The following is a 21,277-nucleotide window of genomic DNA, read 5'->3' as shown; positions in this document are numbered from 1 at the left end:
AAATTATTAAATGGCCACTCAATATATTTAAGAAAAAATTCATGGAGGCTTCAATATATCGTGATTTTACCACGGGTTGGCCCTTTATGACAATTATTTTACCCTGAGCAATTCAAGCCCCCATGAATTATTTGGATTCTAATAGGACAAATACGGCAATTCTTTTGGTTGGAAACACTCTAGGTGGAGGCAAGTATTTGCCGTTACCATAAATAAACACACTATTAAATTGGCGTAAAAGAACGGAGCAAACTGAATTAGTGACATGCTGAAACTATTTACAAAAACGCAATAAGATAGTTTTGGATGAATTTAAATGATAATTTACTTATATATCTCAAATATATAAAAACATATGGCTTATAACACATTTTAGCATCGTTTGATGACGTTTCCTTGTTGTGATGTTTTCAGTCTCACAAGCGTGTATTTTCCCCGTAAAATGCTTACCACAGGTGTGTACTCAAAGCGTTTGAAGGACGTCATGTTAGAATACTTGTTAGCCAAGGAAGATTTGTTTTCCCCACCTAGAGGCACTTGTTTTCCAATCTGTGCATCATTTCATCCATCTGTCAGTTCATCCTTCTGTAATTTTGTTAGTCTGTCAGTTCCGCTACAGGTTAAAGTTTTTGGTCATGATAGTTTTTGATGAAGTTGAAGTCCATTCAACTTGAAAAACTTAGTACACATGTTTAGTACACATGTTCCTCATGATATGAATTTCTGTGTCCATACTTAAATATAAGGATCTGAATAAGTTATGTTCTACTATGTTCTACTTTCTGTTTTAAAACTTTTGGAATTATTTTGTTTTGTTGTAATGGTACATACCTTAAACATTTAGTGGGCAGACATTTCAATGACTGAAGTAATCATTTGCAAAACAGAAAGTAGGACCTAGTTTCAGATTTTGAAAGGAACAGATGGACAGGATCTGCATTTTCATGAGATTGTCCTTGAACCTCTGCTGTTGGTCCCAGTCTTAGCATACTTATGAAAGCAGATTGGTCCTTATGCCATACAAAATAGCTGATACCCATGAATTCAGACAGAAAAGCAGAAAAAAAGAAAACTATTTTCTAATTTGTTTACATAATAATCTTATATTATATATTTTAAGCTTAAAGTAGAATGCTGAAAAATAAAATAAAAATGTTTCGCTTTTTTTTTTATCTGAAAAAGAAATAAATATATTGATCTACTAATACTGCTTACTATTTAATACCCATACTAGAATTACAGAAAACTATATTTACACAAGCTATCTGAAGGTTAAACGGTTTACGGCAAAAAACAATGTTTGTGAAAGATTGTCAAGCCTTGTACACTTTAAAATCAATACACTTTTCCGTAGGGACCATTAAAATGAAGTTTTCAGTGGTCCCATGTAAACTCTTAATTAATGTTTTATAAAATGACTTCAATATTGATAAAAAATAAAATGAAAAATCAGGTAACTATGATTATGGCATGTTATATTGTTATGAACATGGTTGGTTTCAAGAGAAATGAAAATTCTGTTTAAAACATGTTGTAATTAAAAGCATAAGCAAATAAAGTCAATCAGCTTTTATTTGATTGCTAAGGATATGGAATATCTGTCCTGAAATTGCTTTCAGTTGAATGAATTATTCCATCTGTTGGGAATAATTAGAAGAATAGATTTATATAAGCCTGTAATTTTACCTTAACTTAGATGCAATTGACCTTTTGGCCACATCTGAACTTTAAGTGATATAAATATAAAAATAAGGAGATGTGATATGATTGCCAATGAGACAACTATCCACCAGAGTTCAGCAGACAAAGAAAGAATCAGTAAATTATAGGTAAAAGTACAGCCTTAAAGAATGAGTAAAAAAAACATACCATAAATTCAGCTATAAAAATGATAAATGTGAAACAATTAAAATGAGAAAACCAACAGCCTTATTTAAACTTTAAATAAGGCTGTTGGTTTTTTATCATTTTAATTGTTTCACATTTTAAACATTACAATTAAAAAAAAAAAAACATATGACAAACAAGAACCAAAGACAACCACTGAGTTACCTATATTAATGTCATATGACATGTATGAGTTTTTCATAATTTTTACTATATTTTGTGCTAAGAAGGACATGAGAACTTAAGTTTCAGCCCTGCTGGGAGATAAACTGGTATATCATTATCATACCCTTTGTTCTGTCACCAACAAATACTGTACTACATTCATATTTATTTCAGTGGAACCTACTCGCGTATATCAGAAATGAACTTATATTCCAAGAAAATGTCACCCTACTCATACACATTATTTTGACTCTTGAGTCCACCAGTCTTCCCCTTTGTTCTGAAATTCTACATGCTGGGAGCATAAATAGAAATGTCAATTTCAAAGTCCTTGATTTTACTTGGCAATGATACAACTGACAACTCTCTTCAGTTGAAGTGAGTTGGCTACTTTAAGACCATGAGACGGAAGTTAAATCTTTGAATAATGTTAGAGATAGATTTCACTAATTCATAAAGAAATCCTGAAACAACAAGGGCAGGGCAGTTTGAACTTTAATAGAAAGGTTGTGAACTTATCTTACAACTGCAACTTTACTTTTGTTATGCACTTGTTTTAGATTGATTCCAGTGAATCTAGGGTAAAGTCACCTGAAACAAACCAGTTACCTTGAAAAATACATAAGATTCATTTATACACCATTCAGTTTATATATATAGAAGTTATACATATAATATGTACAATCAGACTGCATCATACTGTAAACTGAATAATTTCCGAGAGCGATTTACTTTTGTATGAAGAAAAATAACACAAATATAAATCTTCATGAACATTTAAAACTTGTATATTCCCTGATTTATTGATGTAAATTTGCAAATCGCAAAATTGAATTACCGCTTATTGACAAGATAAAGCTTAATGCAAAAGTAAGTGTCCCTGAAAATAAGTTGGTTTACAGTTTATTGATACTTAACATCAAGAATATTGGCAGCAATGTTAATGTCAACAACAGCATAGTTTGGATGTATACGTGAAAATTATTATTTATGGTCAGTACATTTATTTACATTTACTTTATTACAGGAAGTGCATTTGCCTATGAGGATGAAGAATCATCAAGTGATAGCGATGATGAGATGCAAAACAAGTTTCATAAGGCACATAGTATAAAACGTTCAGACACACTGCATAGTATTAAAAGTGGCAAAAGTGGTAAAGGTGGCAGGCGACGTAGTCGCAAAGGTGGGTAGAAACATTAACTCTCACCATATGTGTTCCAGCATTTAAATGGTAAAGGGGCATTTTCATGTGTCTTTTAATGGCATTGTTTCTCAGCCATTTTGTTGACTGATGTTTACCTGATTCTGTTGGAAGATGTCCATTATGGTATAGACCTATATGCTTGACACATTAGAGCCTCTTTATGGGAGTTATTGTATTTTTACCATATTTTGACTATCATACCACAATGACTCATTATTACACACAGTTTAATACCTCATATATACAGGCCGAAAGGCATTTGGCTGACAGTTTAGCAATTTTATTTCCATAGGGATAAATCCATTAGAAAAATGAAAGAATTGGACTTTAAATGTCAAAATTATTGTATTGATTTGAAGTCATGTAATTACATTAACATATATATGTATTATAGAATGTACTTTATAATATCAGTGAGTAGTGAATCTGAGTTAACATAATCTTATTAAATATAGAGACATCAACAATTGAAATTAATTTGAAGTAATGAATTTTAGTAAAATGGCAGACAATATTACATCATATCCTGATTCGTAGTTCTCTCAGTAGTCAGTTCATCAGTATTTTTAAAGCAGTCTAAAGCTAGTTCCCTGTTATATAAAGACTTTATACTACATTTTACCTCCTGATACATAGTTCTATCAGTTCATGCATTTTAAAAGCAGTCTGGTTTCTAACTTTCTTGTTATATAAAGTCATTTTATAGCACCACATGTCTTATCGGGGCCTTTTATAGCTGACTATGCGGTATGGGCTTTGCTCATTGTTGAAGGCTGTACAGTGACCTATAGTTGTTATGTCTGTGTCATTTTGGTCTCTTGTGGACAGTTGTCTCATTGGCAATCAAACCACATCTTCTTTTTTTATATGATTCATAGTTATATCAGTTCCTGTATTTTAAAAATCTATCTGGTTCCCTGTACAAAGACTCATTGAACTAGTTTGAAGGAAAATGGTACTGTGGATTCCTTTATTTTCGTGGATACCAATTTTGATGGTTTGAGGAAAGCTTGCATATTCGTGGAAATTTAATTTCTAGGTTTTGGCAAAGTCTGCATTCATTCCTTTTGAAAATGTGGTATTCGTTGAACATCTAAATTCGTGGATCTCCTGTACCCACGAAATCCATGAAAATTTGTATCCAACGAATACTAATGAATTCACAGTATTTCACATACTTTTATGATTGTGACCAACATAAAAATTTACAAATATAATATTCAGAAATTAAAATTGTTAAAACTGTGTCAAATAAAGAATTTAATCTAACACAAAAAATAGTCCAAGATCTGATTAGAGTGACAAATTGTTGTTTATTGAAAGCTGCTTTCTGACAGCTGTTTGTGGCTGTCGTTCAATTGGAAGATTAAAATTTATAAACTTCCTGGTAAAGAGCAGAAGGTTTCATTCTTTTACAGCTGTTTTATTAGTGGAATATTAGATTATTATATATGTGTAGGCATTCTGATCAGAATTTAAGTACATTGTACTGATAAATAATGCAGGAACTTATAGAGTAGAATTTATTAAATCTTAAATATTTTGAAGTCTTAAATATCATAAAAGCATGCAACTTTTAATCTTTTCCTACACCTTTCCAGAAAGCATTAGAAATAACAGAATTTGATGAAATGTCAAAAATGGTAGTAAACTATAATTAACAAAATTCATTTCTTCAGTTTTAACAGAATTGTATTGGCAATAAATCCTCGGAGAAATATTAATAGAATTTAGATTTCATCTCTTGGGAATCCTGAGATATAACATACATCATACAATGACTGTAGTTAAATACTTAAAAATTGCAGTTTTAAGCGAACTAAAGTCAGAGGAGGACTGGCTTAATGGACCAATGTGAGCTTTGCTCACCACTTGGCATTTATTGTCCAGAGTAAACCTTAAATAGTTCTACTCTGTGAAATTGTTATAGGTAGATGGCAGTGGCGGATCCAGAGGGGGGGTTCCGGGGGTCCGCACCCCCCCTTTATTTTGGCCGATCAATGCATTTGAATCGGGACATATGTTTGCACCCCCCCTGCACCCCCCCCTTTGCCCTGGGCTAGCACCCCCCCTTTCGAAAATTCCTGCATCCGCCACTGGATGGAAACTAAACTTAATCACAATAATCCTGGCTCACACTGAACAGTAAGCTATAAAGAGTCCAAAAAACCATTCAAACAGAAAAACCAACAGTCTAATCTATATAATCTAAATAAAAAAAAGACAAACACTTATAAAACACATCAACAAATGACAACCACTGGACATCAGATTCCAGACTAAGTTGTACACTCTAATAGTACATTATTGGTATAAAGATTGTTTCATTTTATGCATTAACGCCAGCTAGTGGTCAAAAACCAACGGTAGTGCAACTTAACTTTTGTTTTATATTACAGCAGATACTCTTGTCAGTAGCCAGGATTCCTTAGCTGATCCTCAGTTAGACTCTAGTGATACAGAGGTTGTAGACAAAAGAAAAGATGCGACTGGGAATGCCGTTGCAGATGATACAAGCTCACAACAACAGTTAATATTTGACAATAAAGCATACCAGACAGAGCCAACTCCATCATTATCTGGAAGTGAATTTACTACAGATTTACAGGACACCACTTCACAGGATGCTGATGTATGTATTATTATTCATAGCTGTTAACTTAAATGCAAAAATAACTATGCTAAGGCAGAGGTTTATCAGTGGCAAATTCAGAACTTTTTATAAAAGGGGGGAGGGACCCACTTACTGCCATAAGAGGGGAAACACTACAGTTATGCTTCAGTGATTCACTAAATTATCAACCCTGGATCCGTCTATGTTTATACATTCCTTTTAGAACACCAATGAACTGCCTACTTTTTCAAAGCTGCAGTATTTAGACATAGGAAGATGTGCTATGAGTGCCAATTAGACAACTCTCCATCCAAATCACAATTTATAAAAGTAAACCATGATAGGTCGAGGTATGGTCTTCAACACAGATCCTTGGCACCGCACAGCCAGCTTATAAAGGGACCCAAAAAATAACTATAGCTAGTGTAAAACCATTCAAACGGGAAAACTATTGAATGGTCTAGTCTTTTTAAAAAATAAAATGAATGGTATAAAGTTGATGCAGTGTAATAAACTATTTTCATTGCACCAAATTTTGATGATTTGCTTCTCAGATAATATGCCAAATCAATCATATACAGATTGGGAATAAAAAAAACACACAATTATACATTATATAACACACAAGTATGAAATAGGTTTAACATCAAAATGAAAAGTTGTACATGTATCATAATGACATTTTATAAAAAAATATATGTGTATATATTGCTGTGAAGGTTATAAAATTTTGAAATGTGTTCTGAAAACAAAGTTTAAAATGTATTTGTTAGTTAGGGAAAATTCTGTGTAAAACATTGAAAACATGATATGAATAAAAGATAACCTTAGTTATACTTTACATTACCATTATTTTTATTTCCCTTCAGCAACATTAATTGAGTAATGACTGTAGAAAAAATATTTAAATTACCAGTATGCATTAAAAGTCTCTTGTCAGAACACAAAGCAACAATTTAAAAGTCTCTTGTCAGAACGCAAAGCAACAATTTAAAAGTAATTGAAAATCACTTTGAACAAATTATTTATAAACTGTCCTTATGATAGATGTTTTGTTATTAAACTCAATCTTATTATGCATCTTGCCTAGAAGGTTGGTAGATTTGTTATTCAGCATTCTCAAAATTGCTTTGTTACTACGTTGTTTTTTTCCCTTGTATGGCAGCATGAATTCTAAAGCATCTTCACTGCTAAACACTCCAAGTAAACAAATCTTATGATGTAATTAACTGCTACTGTGGATTCATTTATTTTCGTGGGTATCAATTTTCGTTGATGGCTGAAAACTTGCATATTCGTGGATATTTGATTTCGTGGTTTTGCCAATCTCTGTATACAAAGCCTATTGAAAATATTGTTTTCGTTGAACATTTGAATTCGTGGTTCACCTGTACCCACGAAATCCACGAAAATTGGTATTCAACGAATAATAATGAATCCACAGTAATTGGAGTACTGCCAGTTGAACATGACATTATGATGATTTTCCATGAAAAATTAATGGTCTTATTGTTTTTGCGTAATTAATAAAAACTAAGTACCTTTAAAGGCTAAATACTGTAATATTTCATCAGATTTTCTTCCTTTTAAGCAACAAGTTTTGCTAGCTAATTTTCTGTGATGCTATTTTTACTTGTTTGAAATATTGTATTTGTCAACTCCTGTCCCCTCTCCCAAATAATATTGTATTTGTCAACTCCTGTCCCCTCTCCCAAATAAAACACCTACAAACATACACCTGATATTATTAGGGCCCCGCCAAAGGCGGGTCGCCCTATAGTGATCAGTCTGTCCGTCCGTCCGTCCGTCCGTCCGTCCGTCCGTCCGTCCGTCCGTAACACTTTGTAATAACTTTGTGTCCGCTCCATATCTAGAGAACCATTACGATTTCATACTTTATACTTTACATGTTTATTAACCACCACCAGAGGGCGTGTCATGATGTATGTACAACTTCCTAGGTCAAAGGTCAAGGTCAAAAAACTTTGGTTTCAGTTGACAACCCTGTGTCCTGTGGTGAAGATCGTGTCCGCTCTATATCTTGAGAACCGTTATGATTTCAAAGTTTATACTTGACATGTATATGAACCAACACCAGAGGGTGTGTCATAATTTATGAACGACTGCCTAGGGCAAAGTTCAAGGTCAAAAACTTTGGTTTCAGTTGACAACCCCATGTCCTATGGTAAAGATTGTGTCCGCTCTATATCTTGAGAACCATTATCATTTTAAAGTTTATACCTGAAATGTATATAAACCAACACCAAAGGGTGTGTCATAATTTATGTACAACTTCCTAGGTCAAAGGTCAAGGTCAAAAACTTTGGTTTCAGTTGACAACCCCGTGTCCTATGGTAAAGATCGTGTCCGCTCTATATCTTGAGAACCGTTATCATTTCAAAGTTTATACTTGACATGTTTATAAACCAACACCAAAGGGTGTGTCATAATTTATTTACAACTTCCTAGGTCAAAGGTCAAGGTCAAAAACTTTGATTTCAGTTGACAAACCCATGTCCTATGGTAAAGATACAATTTTTTAATGCACATTATTCACAGCGGGGCCCACAGAGATGGCTCCCATCTCAATGATATCTAGTTAGAATTATTTACGGTACCAATATCATATTACATTCCCGTCATTGAAGGACGTACATGTACAATGACCACAAGCTATTACATTCTAGTCATGTAGTCTTTGGAAGACAGTTGTCTCATTTTCAATCACATCACATCTCGTCTTTTCATACACTTGATAAGACATCTCTCAGTGTTTAAAAAAGCAATTTAGTTGTACTTTTATCAAAGTGAATTTGTTATTCTAGTTGTATTATACATGTTAGTGCAACAGCTATTAGAGTATGTGTCACAATAATTACACTAATTGGTATTGATTAATTAATTAGTGATCTGTACGATGAGGTCAATCAACAAATTGTTAAATGTCAATATTACAGTCTGCAATACCATTGTGAAGGATTTATAAACATTTATATGAAAATGTCTTGTAATATAATGGAATTTAGGACAAAACATGGAAAAAAAGCAATACTAATCATAGGAATATAAAATTGCTGTTGGAAAATATCAAATCCATATGGCAGTCAGCTATGTAAGTTAATTAATTGGTTGATGGCGAAAGATTTTTTTTTTTTTATTTCTTATCACAGGAACTAGCATTTAGATGACTAATATGTTAGACATTGTATTCAAATGATACAGGAAGTCTTCTTTGCATTTATGCTATGCTCCAGTTTTATTTTAACAAAAACAAAATGTTCAGAAATTATTGCATGCATTCATTTCTGCTACTGTTTATCAACATGTATGTCAATTAATGTAATTTCATACAATGCAGTTTACAAATAAAGTGATCAGATTATAAAAATTCATAATTTTTTTATTTGAACGAAAACAACACTTTCAGAAATTATTGCATGTATTAATTTCTGCTACAGTTTACCAACATGTATGTCAATTAATGTAATTTCATAAAATGCAGTATACAAATAAAGCGATCAGATTGAGAAATGCAAGTTTTAATTAATGCATTACTAATCCTAGAGCATTTAACGTAGAGGTTAACACTTCGGAATTCCCTGTAGGAAAAAAAATCTATAAAAGTTCTGTTGTTACAGTAATTATTTCTTTTACCAGTCATTCATTTTGCTTGTTGATACTGGACTCCAGGCTATTATTCCTATTAACAACTTGACATATCATATGGAAACTTGTCTGTTAATAGATCTCCTTTAGTTCTTTGTGTCCATGTCCTTGACGTAGAACACATATCTATTTAAATGTAGCATTTTCTTTTTCCTTATTGGTTTTGATAATAGACTGACTCTTGATTTCAAGCTTTACATATGATAGAAACTTGTCTATTTATGGAGACCTCTAAATGTTGTTTGATGTTTCATGTTGTTAGGTTGGTCTCTCATCTTTTTTAAGTCACCATATTCTTTTATCCATTGTATAGTAGGCCAATTTAGTTGTTAGTGCTAGACCCTTTGATGTAAAGCTTGAAATATTCCATAAATACTTTGTGTATTTATGGAGACCTCTAAATGTCTTTTAATATTTTTATATTGTTTGGTTGCTGTCTTATGACATTTAACTTGTATCTATTTTAATTTTGCATAATTTTTACAATTCCAGGAACATTTATTTGATGTCAGTGACCTTCAGAAAGAACCACCTCTAATATCAAAATGTGGCAGCATAGAGATGACCTTTTCCTACGACCCCAAACGTGGCAGAATGGCAATAACTGTACACCAAGCTCAGGAAATTCCTAGTGTTGAACGTGGTGGTGCAAGCCATGCTCAAGTTAGGATCGTATTACTGCCTACCAAGAAACAGAAGTTTAAAACCAAAGTCAAATCTGGACAGAATCCTGTGTACCAAGAGAGTTTTGTCTTTAGTAAAATACCACAAGGTAATGTTATGACATTGTTTTATTCTTTCAAGTAGTATTAGATTTATAGTTCTTAAACTAAGAGCAAACAGTTTGGGTGGTGGTCAGATGTTAAATGTCATATGACAAGCTCTAGATGTCTTTCTAAATAATTTGTATTGTTTAGTTCCTAAGCCTGTGATTTTTGGTCTACTGGTATATAAAATAGGAAGATGTGGTATGATTGCCAATGAGATTCCTCTCCAAAAGAGACAATACACAGAAATAACAGCTATAGGGCACTATAAGGCTTCAACAATGAATAAAACCTTACTGCATAGTCTGCTAAAGGCCCTGAAATGACAAATGTAAAACAGTTAAAAAAAGAAAACTAATGGTCTGGTTTATGTACATATTAATGAACAAAAAACAAATTTATACAGTGTACATTAACAAAAATGTAAAGATTTAATCATGCCTTTAATTCGAAAAGTTGGACAATGAGTATCTATTCTTTTCCTTCAAATCTAAAGAAAATAAAAAAAGGTTCCTGATGTTGAAGGGACTAAATCCTTGAAAGATAAATGTCAAAACTGACAAAAACTTGTCCACTTTCTATTTATGGTCATTAATTTATTTTATTACTTAAAAAAATCAACAACAACAATCTTATTGATGTTTGCATTATAAGGTTTTATTGCCAGAATTTTGTATCACATTTATTATTTGTCAAACAGTACCAGGTACTTAATTTGATATCTGGAAACCTAAAAATATTCAAATAAGAAAGGGAAACAAATCTGATGTTGTAACTGTAAAATTTTACAAAGACATACTTTTTTAGTCCCTGAAATTGTTTTTAGAAAACTTGAAAAAAGTGTGATTGGTGGTTTCTAGTACATGTTTCTCACATAGGCACACCAAATTGTGACATCATATAAATCTTGAAGATCCTTTTATACATAGAAACATAAGAAGAAGTTTTAAAATGTTTAACCTTCTTATCATTGTATTTCAGAGGAAGTCCATAGTATGGGAATACGTATTCGTCTATATGGTGTAGAGAGGATGAGGAGAGAGAGAATGATAGGAGAAAGTATTATAGGATTTGCCTCATTGAATCTTGATAGTGCTTCCACTCATTTTGTCATTCTTGAACCAAGGAGTAACCTTAGTGTAAGTTAGAGATTGATAAGAAGATTTTTTGCGCTACATATTACAAGTACAGGTATTAGATTTTAAACTTCAAAGTTTATATTTTAGTTACAAATTATAAGTAAGGTGCATAGTCATGATGTTGACAGTTTCAGACAAAAATAATGTAAATGTTGTTTTTTAACACCTTGAGATACAGAAATCTACCGTAGGTTAATTTCAAGGAAAAACAAGAAATTTTGATAGTCAGTTTTCTTAGCATAGCGTTAGAAATTGTAACATTTAGACAAGTTGATAGTTGCTATTGAAACTGTACAGTGGTATGTAAAAAAATCCAATTATCAAAAACATAAGATACCCTAAAGCATGCAGCATTAAGGAGTGAAAGCAAAAGCTTGCTGGCTCCATCTTCGAATTATTTTCCTGGATAAGGTGACATGTCTTCCTGTTGACTGTTACCTTGTAAACTAGCATGTTAAAAATCTGGCTCAGCATGTTAGTCTAGTACAAAGCAGCGTTATATATTCATGTCACATTAAAATGTTCTCATCCTGAATATGCATATTTATTTCCTGCTGAACTTTAAACATCCATGATCATCATTTTAATAATTTGGCTGAAAATTTCAGTCTGACTAAATTATTTGTGAATATATCTGTAAAATATAAAAACCTTTATGTTTTTTTTTTATATTTTAGGGTGGAGAGTCACAATTTGATGTATCCAGTCTTTCAAGGAGTGACAGTGCATCTTCTACCCAGTCCATGCAGCATGGTGGCATGCCAGAGTTGTTGTTGGGTCTTGGTTATAATGGAACAACTGGTCGATTGACTGTTGAAGTCATCAAAGGAAGTAACTTCAGAAACATGGCTAAGAACAGAGCTCCAGGTTAACTTTCTATACACTTGACTTTTATTAAAAATTCATAGCTAATATGTAATGTACTATCAAAAGAACGTATGTATTGGTCTTTGAAGGTGTAATACCACCAAATCATGGTACGTCACATCCGGTTGTATACGAAAATACGTCTAAAAAAATATTCCCCTGAATTTAACAGTTGTAGGTAATTAATCCTACATTTTATTGCAGTAAAAGATTTCTGTGTCATAAACATATGTCTTGGGTATTTTAAAGCACCATTATTTTTTTATGTGGGATTTCTATAGAATATTTTGTAATCTTGAGGTTACATGGTGACTAAACCTTGTACACAGATAAAATAAGGGGAGAAATTTGATTGATTTACTTCCAGTGATGGTTATTTTCTTATATGCAATGAAATGTTATGTGAATTTTTTTCTATAGTACTGGACAGGATAAAACTTTACTCATGCAAAGTATTTCTTTATTTGAAACAAAGATAAATTCTACACATTTTTTTGAAAAGTGCAAATTTAACAAAGACTAATAGGGGAAATCAATGGTGGTATTACACCTGAAGCATTTTTTCAGAAACTTCTGAAACCTATAACATTTCTTATCATTAATTTAATGCTACAATATGTCTTTGGTCAGATAGAAGCTTTTATTGTAGGGCTTTAATAACCTCCAGATAAGTTTCTGTTGATTAGTAATGTTAAAAGGTATTAGATTAATTATCAAATATGAATTATCTCCCTTTAAGTGAGTCTACTAGATATCATATTTACCATAGGCTTGCAGCGATTTATTTTACCAGTTTTAAATAATGGCTTTGATTCTTCCTCAACAGATACATTAATGAATATGAATGACATTGAGTTCAATATTGTTGTCATAGTTATATAAATGTATTTTATTTGTTGATATTCCAGCTATCATAAAAATAAAAGGTTAAGTAAATGATTCTTGGTGATGTTGGGGAATTTTCCTCCTCTTACTGATAAAAAACACCTTGTTATATTTTATTTTATTCTATTTTGTTAGTTTCTTGTAGATTTAAAAATTTATGCATTCATTCGGGTTGTAAAAATCATGGAAAATTACAAGTACTTGGAGTGCTTATAAATTTTGTTTATATGAAGATATTGCATTAATTTTTGAAATTTTTTTTATATCTTTGCATGTTTTTTTAGAGTTTCATATAAAGAAAGGTTTTTATCCTCTTGTAAGTTCAGTTAATTAATGAAACACTTGCATGGGGTAGTGAGTTTTTGATCATACCTTTCTTAAAGTTCAATTCCACCGGGTGATTCATTTTCGCTAGCCAAGGGTTACAATCTAGTCCCTCCTCTCCACCCCTGGTGAATTAAGCTAGAATTCCATAGACACAAGGTAATGATTTCTATTGGTAGAAGTCATAACTGGCTACATCCAATCAAAACGCGCCTTCAAGATGAGCACATGTAAATGTAGAAATTGTAAGTAACAATTGTCACATTCTATTGAGCAACACATCTTTATCCCCAAAACATTGAACAATGTTTAATGACAATTTTAAAGTTCTTAATCAACTAATTGAAGTTCCGGGTTATGTTTCTTGTACATTTGTTGAAATACAAATGTAATTTTTTTTATTCCTGCTATACGAAATTTGTAAGACGCAACTATTTTTATACCTCCACACAGAAGAGAGTGCTAGTGCTGCCACTGGTAAAGAATGATGTACCCGTAATCAGAATGGGTGTGACTTTATTCTACTTTATAGATGGCACAGCATTATACTCACAAATGTTGGCTTAATCTGCCAAGTGGGGAGAGAAGGGAACTGGATTGTAACCTTGGCTAGGGAAGATGCTGGTGAATTAGATTTGAGGCAATTTTTTATCATGACAAAAAAACCCACCAATAAACAACAAGTTTAAAAGCAAAATTTCAAGACAGAACTTTAGATAAAACATAAATAAAATAAATATCTTTATTGCAGTAAACAACAAAGAATCATATTTTTCCAGTAAAAATATTCACAATATTCACATTAGTTTAAATAATACATGATTTCTAATTTCAGATACTTATGCCAAACTAACTTTAATGTCCCCCACTGGTCAGGAAATCACAAGAAGTAAGACCTCTGTTAGAAGAGGACAGCCAAATCCATTGTTTAAGGAGACGTTCATGTTCCAAGTGGCATTGTTTCAGTTGGCTGAAGTGACCTTGATGGTTTCTGTGTATAACAAACGTAGTATGAAGAAAAAAGAAATGATTGGATGGTTTTCATTAGGTTTGTTTTACAAAAAAAAAAAGAAAGAAAACAGGACATAAATTTATTTCATGTGTACGAAGCTCATTTCTCGGGTTTATGTTATCATAAAAGCTCAAAGACAAATATTTGAAAGCCAAGGATGTATACCCTGTAAGGGCAAAAAGCTTTGAAGAGCCATAAACTAAAAAGGTCCCCACAAAATTAGCCTTTTCTGTAAAATTTGAAAATTTAGGAATTTAGAGTTTAAACTACTGACATCTGGGTATTTAAAACAGTCAGCAGCATTTTAATCATTGGTTCAAGTGGCCACAAGACAGAAATTCTCTCATCAGATATATATTTTTCAATGCATATAAACATGAAGAAGATTAAAATGTGACAACAATCAATCAAAATCCACATTGGAGACAAATTCAATACATAAAATCCACACGCCTGTTTTGTCTTGAGGAACAATCATAGACATACATTAGGGCAAGCAACATGCTACTATAAATTGCCCATCAGGTGCAATTAATAGCAATTTTAATCATATTTCTTGACCTGCATGATCCACAGATGTTGATAGCTGCAGTTTCGTGAAACGTTCATAGTGAAAGAACTCATTTAAATTCACAAATCACTAAATTGTGGAGGTCTGGGAAAATATTGTGGATACATGGCAGTCTAAGAAAGACCTTTTGAACAAAAATCTGAACTTCTCTAATTTTTTTGCTTCTCTTAGTACTGTATCAGTTGGTCCCAAGACATATTAAAATTATCAACACAGTCAGTAGTTATATTCTTGTGAGTTGACAATGTTTGTGAAAGTTCCAGACCTTTGTGCTTCATGTGCCTGACATTGAAAGGAAACCCACCCCTTCAGGTTTGCCATTTATATTACTCGGATTCAATTTTCAAAGTTTGAAATTGGAATCATCTTAAATCTAATGACATAGTCTATATGTTAGTGTTTACTAAAAAGGAATATACACAAACAACAAAACTTTGATATAATGTTACAGATGAAGAGAGTTTGATTGAGAATTAATATCATGTGAAAGTGTGTGCTTTTATTTCAATTTAATGAATTCTTAATTTGTTTTGCAGGATTGAACAGCAGTGGAGAAGAGGAGCTCTCTCATTGGACAGACATGAGGGAAAATAAAGGTGATCAAGTTTGTCGTTGGCATGTACTATTGGAGTCTTGATTGAAACGTTAAATGTAAAGACATGCTACTTGTGGCATATATGTCTACAAATTATTGATCCACAAAAATTATGTTGTTTTTATTCTCTTTTTTTATTTTTGTTGTTTCCAGATTGCATAAATGCTGAAAGAATTATTTCCCTTGGAATATACAAATTTCTTTGAAAGATTTTACACCTTTCATAATGTTGACAATTTTCCTCATAAGTAATTTGAAAAACTCAATTGTTTTTGATCTATTGAATTAGATGTATATTTTTGATCATTGTTTTTTAAAGACATTTTTTTGGCTTTCTTCTCAGTATTATTGACAAATAACCAGGTCCAGTAACTTTCATGCTTAAATAATATTGTTTGACTGAAATATTAACCACCTATACTCACATTTTTTGCAATATGTTGTTATTAATAATCCATTGTTATAGTCCCAATGAAATATTTTTATGTTTTTTTACTCAAAATAAGCACATAAACTCAATACAAATATGTTTATTACTAGTTATGGGTTAGTTGTTATAAAATATTATTAAAATAATAAGGTTATAGAATATTAATATAATTAAAATGTTAGTCTCATAATATATAGTTTATTTACATATTTTTGTTACCAATATCTTACACTATACAATTGTTTTCTACTTCTTTTATACTTAATGCATAATATTGACTTGTTTTGTTATACCTGTATCTGTGTATCTGACATTATACATTTGTTTTTTTTTTCTTCTCCTTACTTTTTTACAGAGTGCATAATATTGACTTGTTTTGTTATATTTCAATGATTTTTTTGACAATCTTTTATATTTGGTTGTGATTACATAATGCTCTTGCAGTGTAAATTTTTGTTCATTTCATACCTTAAGTGTTCAGTTTTTATTCATATACGATTTTATTATACACATATAACGCAGTATATGTATGTTATTTTTCTTTGCACATTCTTTACACATTCAATTATATAGAATAAGGGGAGATAACCTATTTTAAAAAAATATTTTGAAGTTTTTATACTCAGAGAAGTTTAAGGGTAGGGGCATTGTCGAAAGGCTTGTTTTCATCAACAGCTAGATTTTAAATTTATTGATAATTTGGTGTGTAAAGTATCTTGTAAAATCTTACCAAATGCAGTTCAAAGACTCTAAAAACTATATACTGTCGAATCTGATAAAATTGTTACTTTTATCAAAAAAGTATGTCTTGGCACATTACTCTCTTCCTGTGCTAAAACCTACGCATTTTGAAAATTGATTCAATGGTCACCTCTTGCATAAGATCAGTTTTACTTTCTCACCAGCTGACCTTTATACACAGATTTCATTGTAATCATACAACATATTATAGATATGACCCAAAGGACAGAAATCTCCTTCAAGTAAGTCATTCTGATCTACATTTTTCGATTCATTTCCTTAAATTATTTTTTTTGCTTATTGAAGCTTAATCTTGATTTAAAAAAAAAATTGATTTCTTCTGCTGTGGCAATTTATTTTTGGGAGATGATTGAGGCAAACTATGATGACTCATTGTAAATTATGTATTGTCATCATATGTATGTTATTAAAGCTTTAAATGAACTACTAGGATAGATTTTATATGACTTTGATTTAAAAGGGATGTGATTTTACACTTGTGATATATAAAACTACTTACAGTTTGTGCACAAAATCAAATAAAAAAATATGATCAGTGTCTTTCTTTCGAGTAGATGTTAACCCACAAAGACAAAACCAAAGTTCCTTTAGATAAGTGTTCAATTTTTTTTTTAGACTGTTTATATATGTTTCTCTTAATTGTTATATTTTGTTTGTAAAGTAATAGTTGAAAATAACTAATGTTATATGTATGTGTTATAGTGCTGTGTTAATCATTTATGTATTAATTAGTTTTCTTGCAAGGGAGAAATTTAATTTTCATTTCATTAAAAACTATTTTAGATATGGTTGGTACCCTAGCTGCCATTTCATGTGAAACAGCTTGTTTCTATTATATTTAATTTATCTTCAGTTCTTGTGGTTTCAATGTTTGCCTATAACAATGACTTTTAATGAAATTGAAATAGATCTGACAGTTTGCAAGAAAATTTAATTAAAACATGTGAATTACACTATTAGGTATAAATCGTATGTAAGCTGTGTATATTGTATAATCTTTTTCAACATTCCAGTTGTCTTGTTAGTCTTAAGTATTTTTAGGGTTGTGAAAATGATAAGACAGTGAATGCATGAAATAAATGAAATAGTCTTGCATAAATTGATAATACTAAGCCAGATGTCATCTTTTCCCTGACAAAGTTGTATATTTGTTGTTGCTGTTTGTATTAAATCTTTAGCATTCCATATGGGATAACATTTTAAAGGGTATACAAGCCAAATGCTTGGTAGAATGAATTGATTTTGAATAAAAATCCCCCCTCCCACTAGAATAAAATATGCTTGAATTTTAAATGGAAAAATTCCTTCAAAATCAAGACTTGCTTGGATAAAATTTATTTGTTGCATAAATGAGGATCCACAAAAAGGGGCGTATGACATTTGCGCCGATTTTGAAAATTTTCATTCTTTCATTTGCGCCGATTTTATATTTTTTCCTAATTGGATTTACAGGTAAGTTACAGGTAAGTTTATACTTTTATATTGGCTGAGCACAGAGTATAAAGACAAATCAAGTGACATTGCAATTGGTAAATGGCTATCCCAATGTTTCAGGTTACCATTCCTTTCCCTAAATGAAATCGATGACTGCTTCACGTTTGACATTGTCTGACGCTCCGCTCCTTCTGATGACAAATGTTATACATTCTTAGACAACGTGCAAGTACACATTCCATAACGGTCAACTAATTCGCCAAATATAGAAGATGCGAAATCATAAGAAAGGAATATATTAGATGTGTTGCCTAAACATACTCGGCAAGAACAGATTTATGATTTGAATGAATTCCGATTTTATGGATTTGAATGCTGCACATATATTTTTAATTCGTCATTTAAGTATAAACAAAGTGCTTTTATCTTAGGTTTTTACTTCTTGATTTTAAGCAGGAGACAACAGTTTTATACATGTTATGATTGACAATTCATAACATATGTACAACTGGCTAACTGAAGAGGTCTTTAATGATAAATGAAAATAACATTACTGGGATGGAGAGTTGTCTCATTGGCACTCATACCACATCTTCTTGTATCATTTCACCTGTAATTTACCTGTTATTTACCTGTAAAATAAATCGGCGCAAATGAAATGCAGATCGGCGCAAATGCAAAACGCCGACAAAAAGAGGCATCCTTGTGTGTTATTTTTTTTCACTTGATAAGGAAACTTAATTTGGCCAGCTTAAAAGGAAAAAAGATCTTTTTACAGGGTCATTCTGGCCTGAATATTATTTGGGGGAATTATTATAACGATTTTGTTTATTTTAAATGTTTGAATTATCAAATTCAACATACTGTTTATTCCATAGATTTGTTTATCAATACTCATGTAACACAATTTGATATTCACATAAATTGGGACCAAAAAGTTAACTTTCCACCCAAGTTTATTCACAGTGCGAGTTATGCATGTACTTAAAACATTCATATTTATTTTAAAAATCATACTCAGAACTTTATTCAAGAACTTATGGTCGTAAAGGTGCAATACATTGATCTACACAATTACACATGGTATAATCAGCAATATGTATTTTATGCTCTCGTTATTTGAGGGTCTGAGTGTGTATCTGTTAGAATCTCACATCCAAGCATGAATTATGAAAATATAATTTCATATTTAACATAGGATATAAACAAATTGGTTGCTTCCTCAATTTGTGAGGAATATGTTTTGAATGTATTGTAAAACTGTGTTCTATCCATGTATACAATCAATGATCTGAACATTTTTACTTAGCTTTATTTGGTCTGTACTTAAATGTGACTGTAAATGAAAATCAGTATTATTGAAAATTCAAATTTGAAATTCATGTACAAATTGAGAAAAATAGATTGACTTATGAATTAGAATGTTTATATAGTCATTAACCAATTAGTAACACATTCTCTTGAAATTTTTAATGCAGAAAATCAATACTGAACGGACTTAAGGGCTGTTCCATTAAAATATTCTTCAGACCAAGGGAAGTCCATCTGAAATTTCAAGAGAGTTAAAATTGCCTCTTCAGATGGTTAACCCATTTTCAAAGTACCATCCATGTATGTTTTGGTACAGCCTTAAAAGTTATCTGAAATGTTCATTGTGAATATTTTGTAAGGATCTCTCCTATATATAACTTTGAATATTTTACTTCGTTTTCACTCGATCCTATTCATTCTTTTATTTTAGAATTTAATCAAACTATTATTAGGCAAATTGATATTTGTTTTATACATGTATATCTTATATCTTAAAAATGCCTTGATAAAAAGTAGGTACTAAAACATATTGTTGTCTGTTTTGTCTGTTAAACTTAGGATCAGTTAAAACATTAGGGTAGATGGTTAATATATCTTTATCTGTTGTCTGTTTACCTTGTGATATTTTTTATATCTCTCTTTTAACTTGTTACTTCACTATGTTGTAGAAATACATGCACAAAAATTAAACATTTAAAGTAAATAAATAATATTGTGTTTAACTCTTTTCTTTAATTGTCCTGACCAATAGATATAAGAAAATGTGGCATGAGTCAATGCCAATGAGACAATTCTCCATCCAAGTCACAATTTGAAAAAGTAAACCATTATAGGTCAAAGTACAGTCATCTTCAATACATTGCCTTGGCTCACACCAAACAGCAAGCTATAAAGGACCCCAAAAAATGACTAGTGAAAACCATTCAAATGGGAAAACCAACAGTCTTATCTATAGATATATAATAAAAAAGAAACGTGAAACATACATTATGACAGTTTTCGCATTTGCTATACCAGAGTAATGTCCCTTGGTAGTGTGCAAAATAACCACAAATTCAAATTCCTCTTTATCACCTTGATTCATTACATATGATATTGTAGATCATATTTTAGGCTTCTACCCACTGAGTACTCTTCATCTTCATCAATTGGAATTTTGGAACACTTTGTAAGGAACCAACAAACATAGGCTAAGTTCAACCTGACACAGTAATCTTCTTTCATTTGAGGTTTATGTAGCATCTTTCCAGCAGCATATGCATATAGTGATGATATTGAATGGCTGGTTAATGTCTAGTGGTAAATTACTATGCACATTCAGGATGAGAACATGATAATGTTATATGAATATTATCTCTGCTTTGTAATAGACATGCAGGTTCACAAATAACAGTCCACAGGATGAAGATCTGTTACCTTACCCAGACACATCATTTTGACTCTGAGATTTGCTCACTTCTAAATGCTGTATGCTTAGCTGAGAAGTATCAACAAAATTTTTTGAAGTCTGGTTAAACCTTGCTGGGGTTCGAAACAAAGACCTCCTGTACTAAAGGCAAATATGCTACCTCTGAGTTTTATGTGTAGCTGAAATAAATTTTTAGAAAATTTTGCAAACACTATTACAGATGATGACAGATA

At 31.5% G+C, this 21,277-nt stretch overlaps 1 protein-coding gene across 4 annotated transcripts in view; it reads left to right on the top strand.

Moving 5' to 3' along the window:
* Positions 1–20,358, top strand: part of LOC143068822 (synaptotagmin-14-like) — a 31,486-nt gene extending 11,128 nt beyond the window's left edge. For 2 of the 4 annotated variants that reach the window (XM_076243135.1, XM_076243138.1), the window contains 8 exons: positions 3,080–3,238; positions 5,659–5,891; positions 10,032–10,311; positions 11,288–11,445; positions 12,123–12,312; positions 13,221–13,238; positions 14,357–14,569; positions 15,641–20,358. In XM_076243135.1, coding sequence (XP_076099250.1) covers positions 3,080–3,238; positions 5,659–5,891; positions 10,032–10,311; positions 11,288–11,445; positions 12,123–12,312; positions 13,221–13,238; positions 14,357–14,569; positions 15,641–15,741 — 1,352 coding nt within the window. In that variant the 3' untranslated portion in view covers positions 15,742–20,358. The remainder of the gene's footprint in view (positions 1–3,079; positions 3,239–5,658; positions 5,892–10,031; positions 10,312–11,287; positions 11,446–12,122; positions 12,313–13,220; positions 13,239–14,356; positions 14,570–15,640) is intronic. The other 2 variants (XM_076243136.1, XM_076243137.1) reach the window with 2 other exon arrangements.
* The last annotated feature ends 919 nt before the right edge of the window (positions 20,359–21,277 follow it).

This window comes from Mytilus galloprovincialis, chromosome 3, assembly GCF_965363235.1.
Source record: "Mytilus galloprovincialis chromosome 3, xbMytGall1.hap1.1, whole genome shotgun sequence".
Classification (NCBI taxonomy): Eukaryota; Metazoa; Mollusca; class Bivalvia; order Mytilida; family Mytilidae; genus Mytilus; species Mytilus galloprovincialis.
This window is presented reverse-complemented; position numbering and strand designations above follow the sequence as displayed.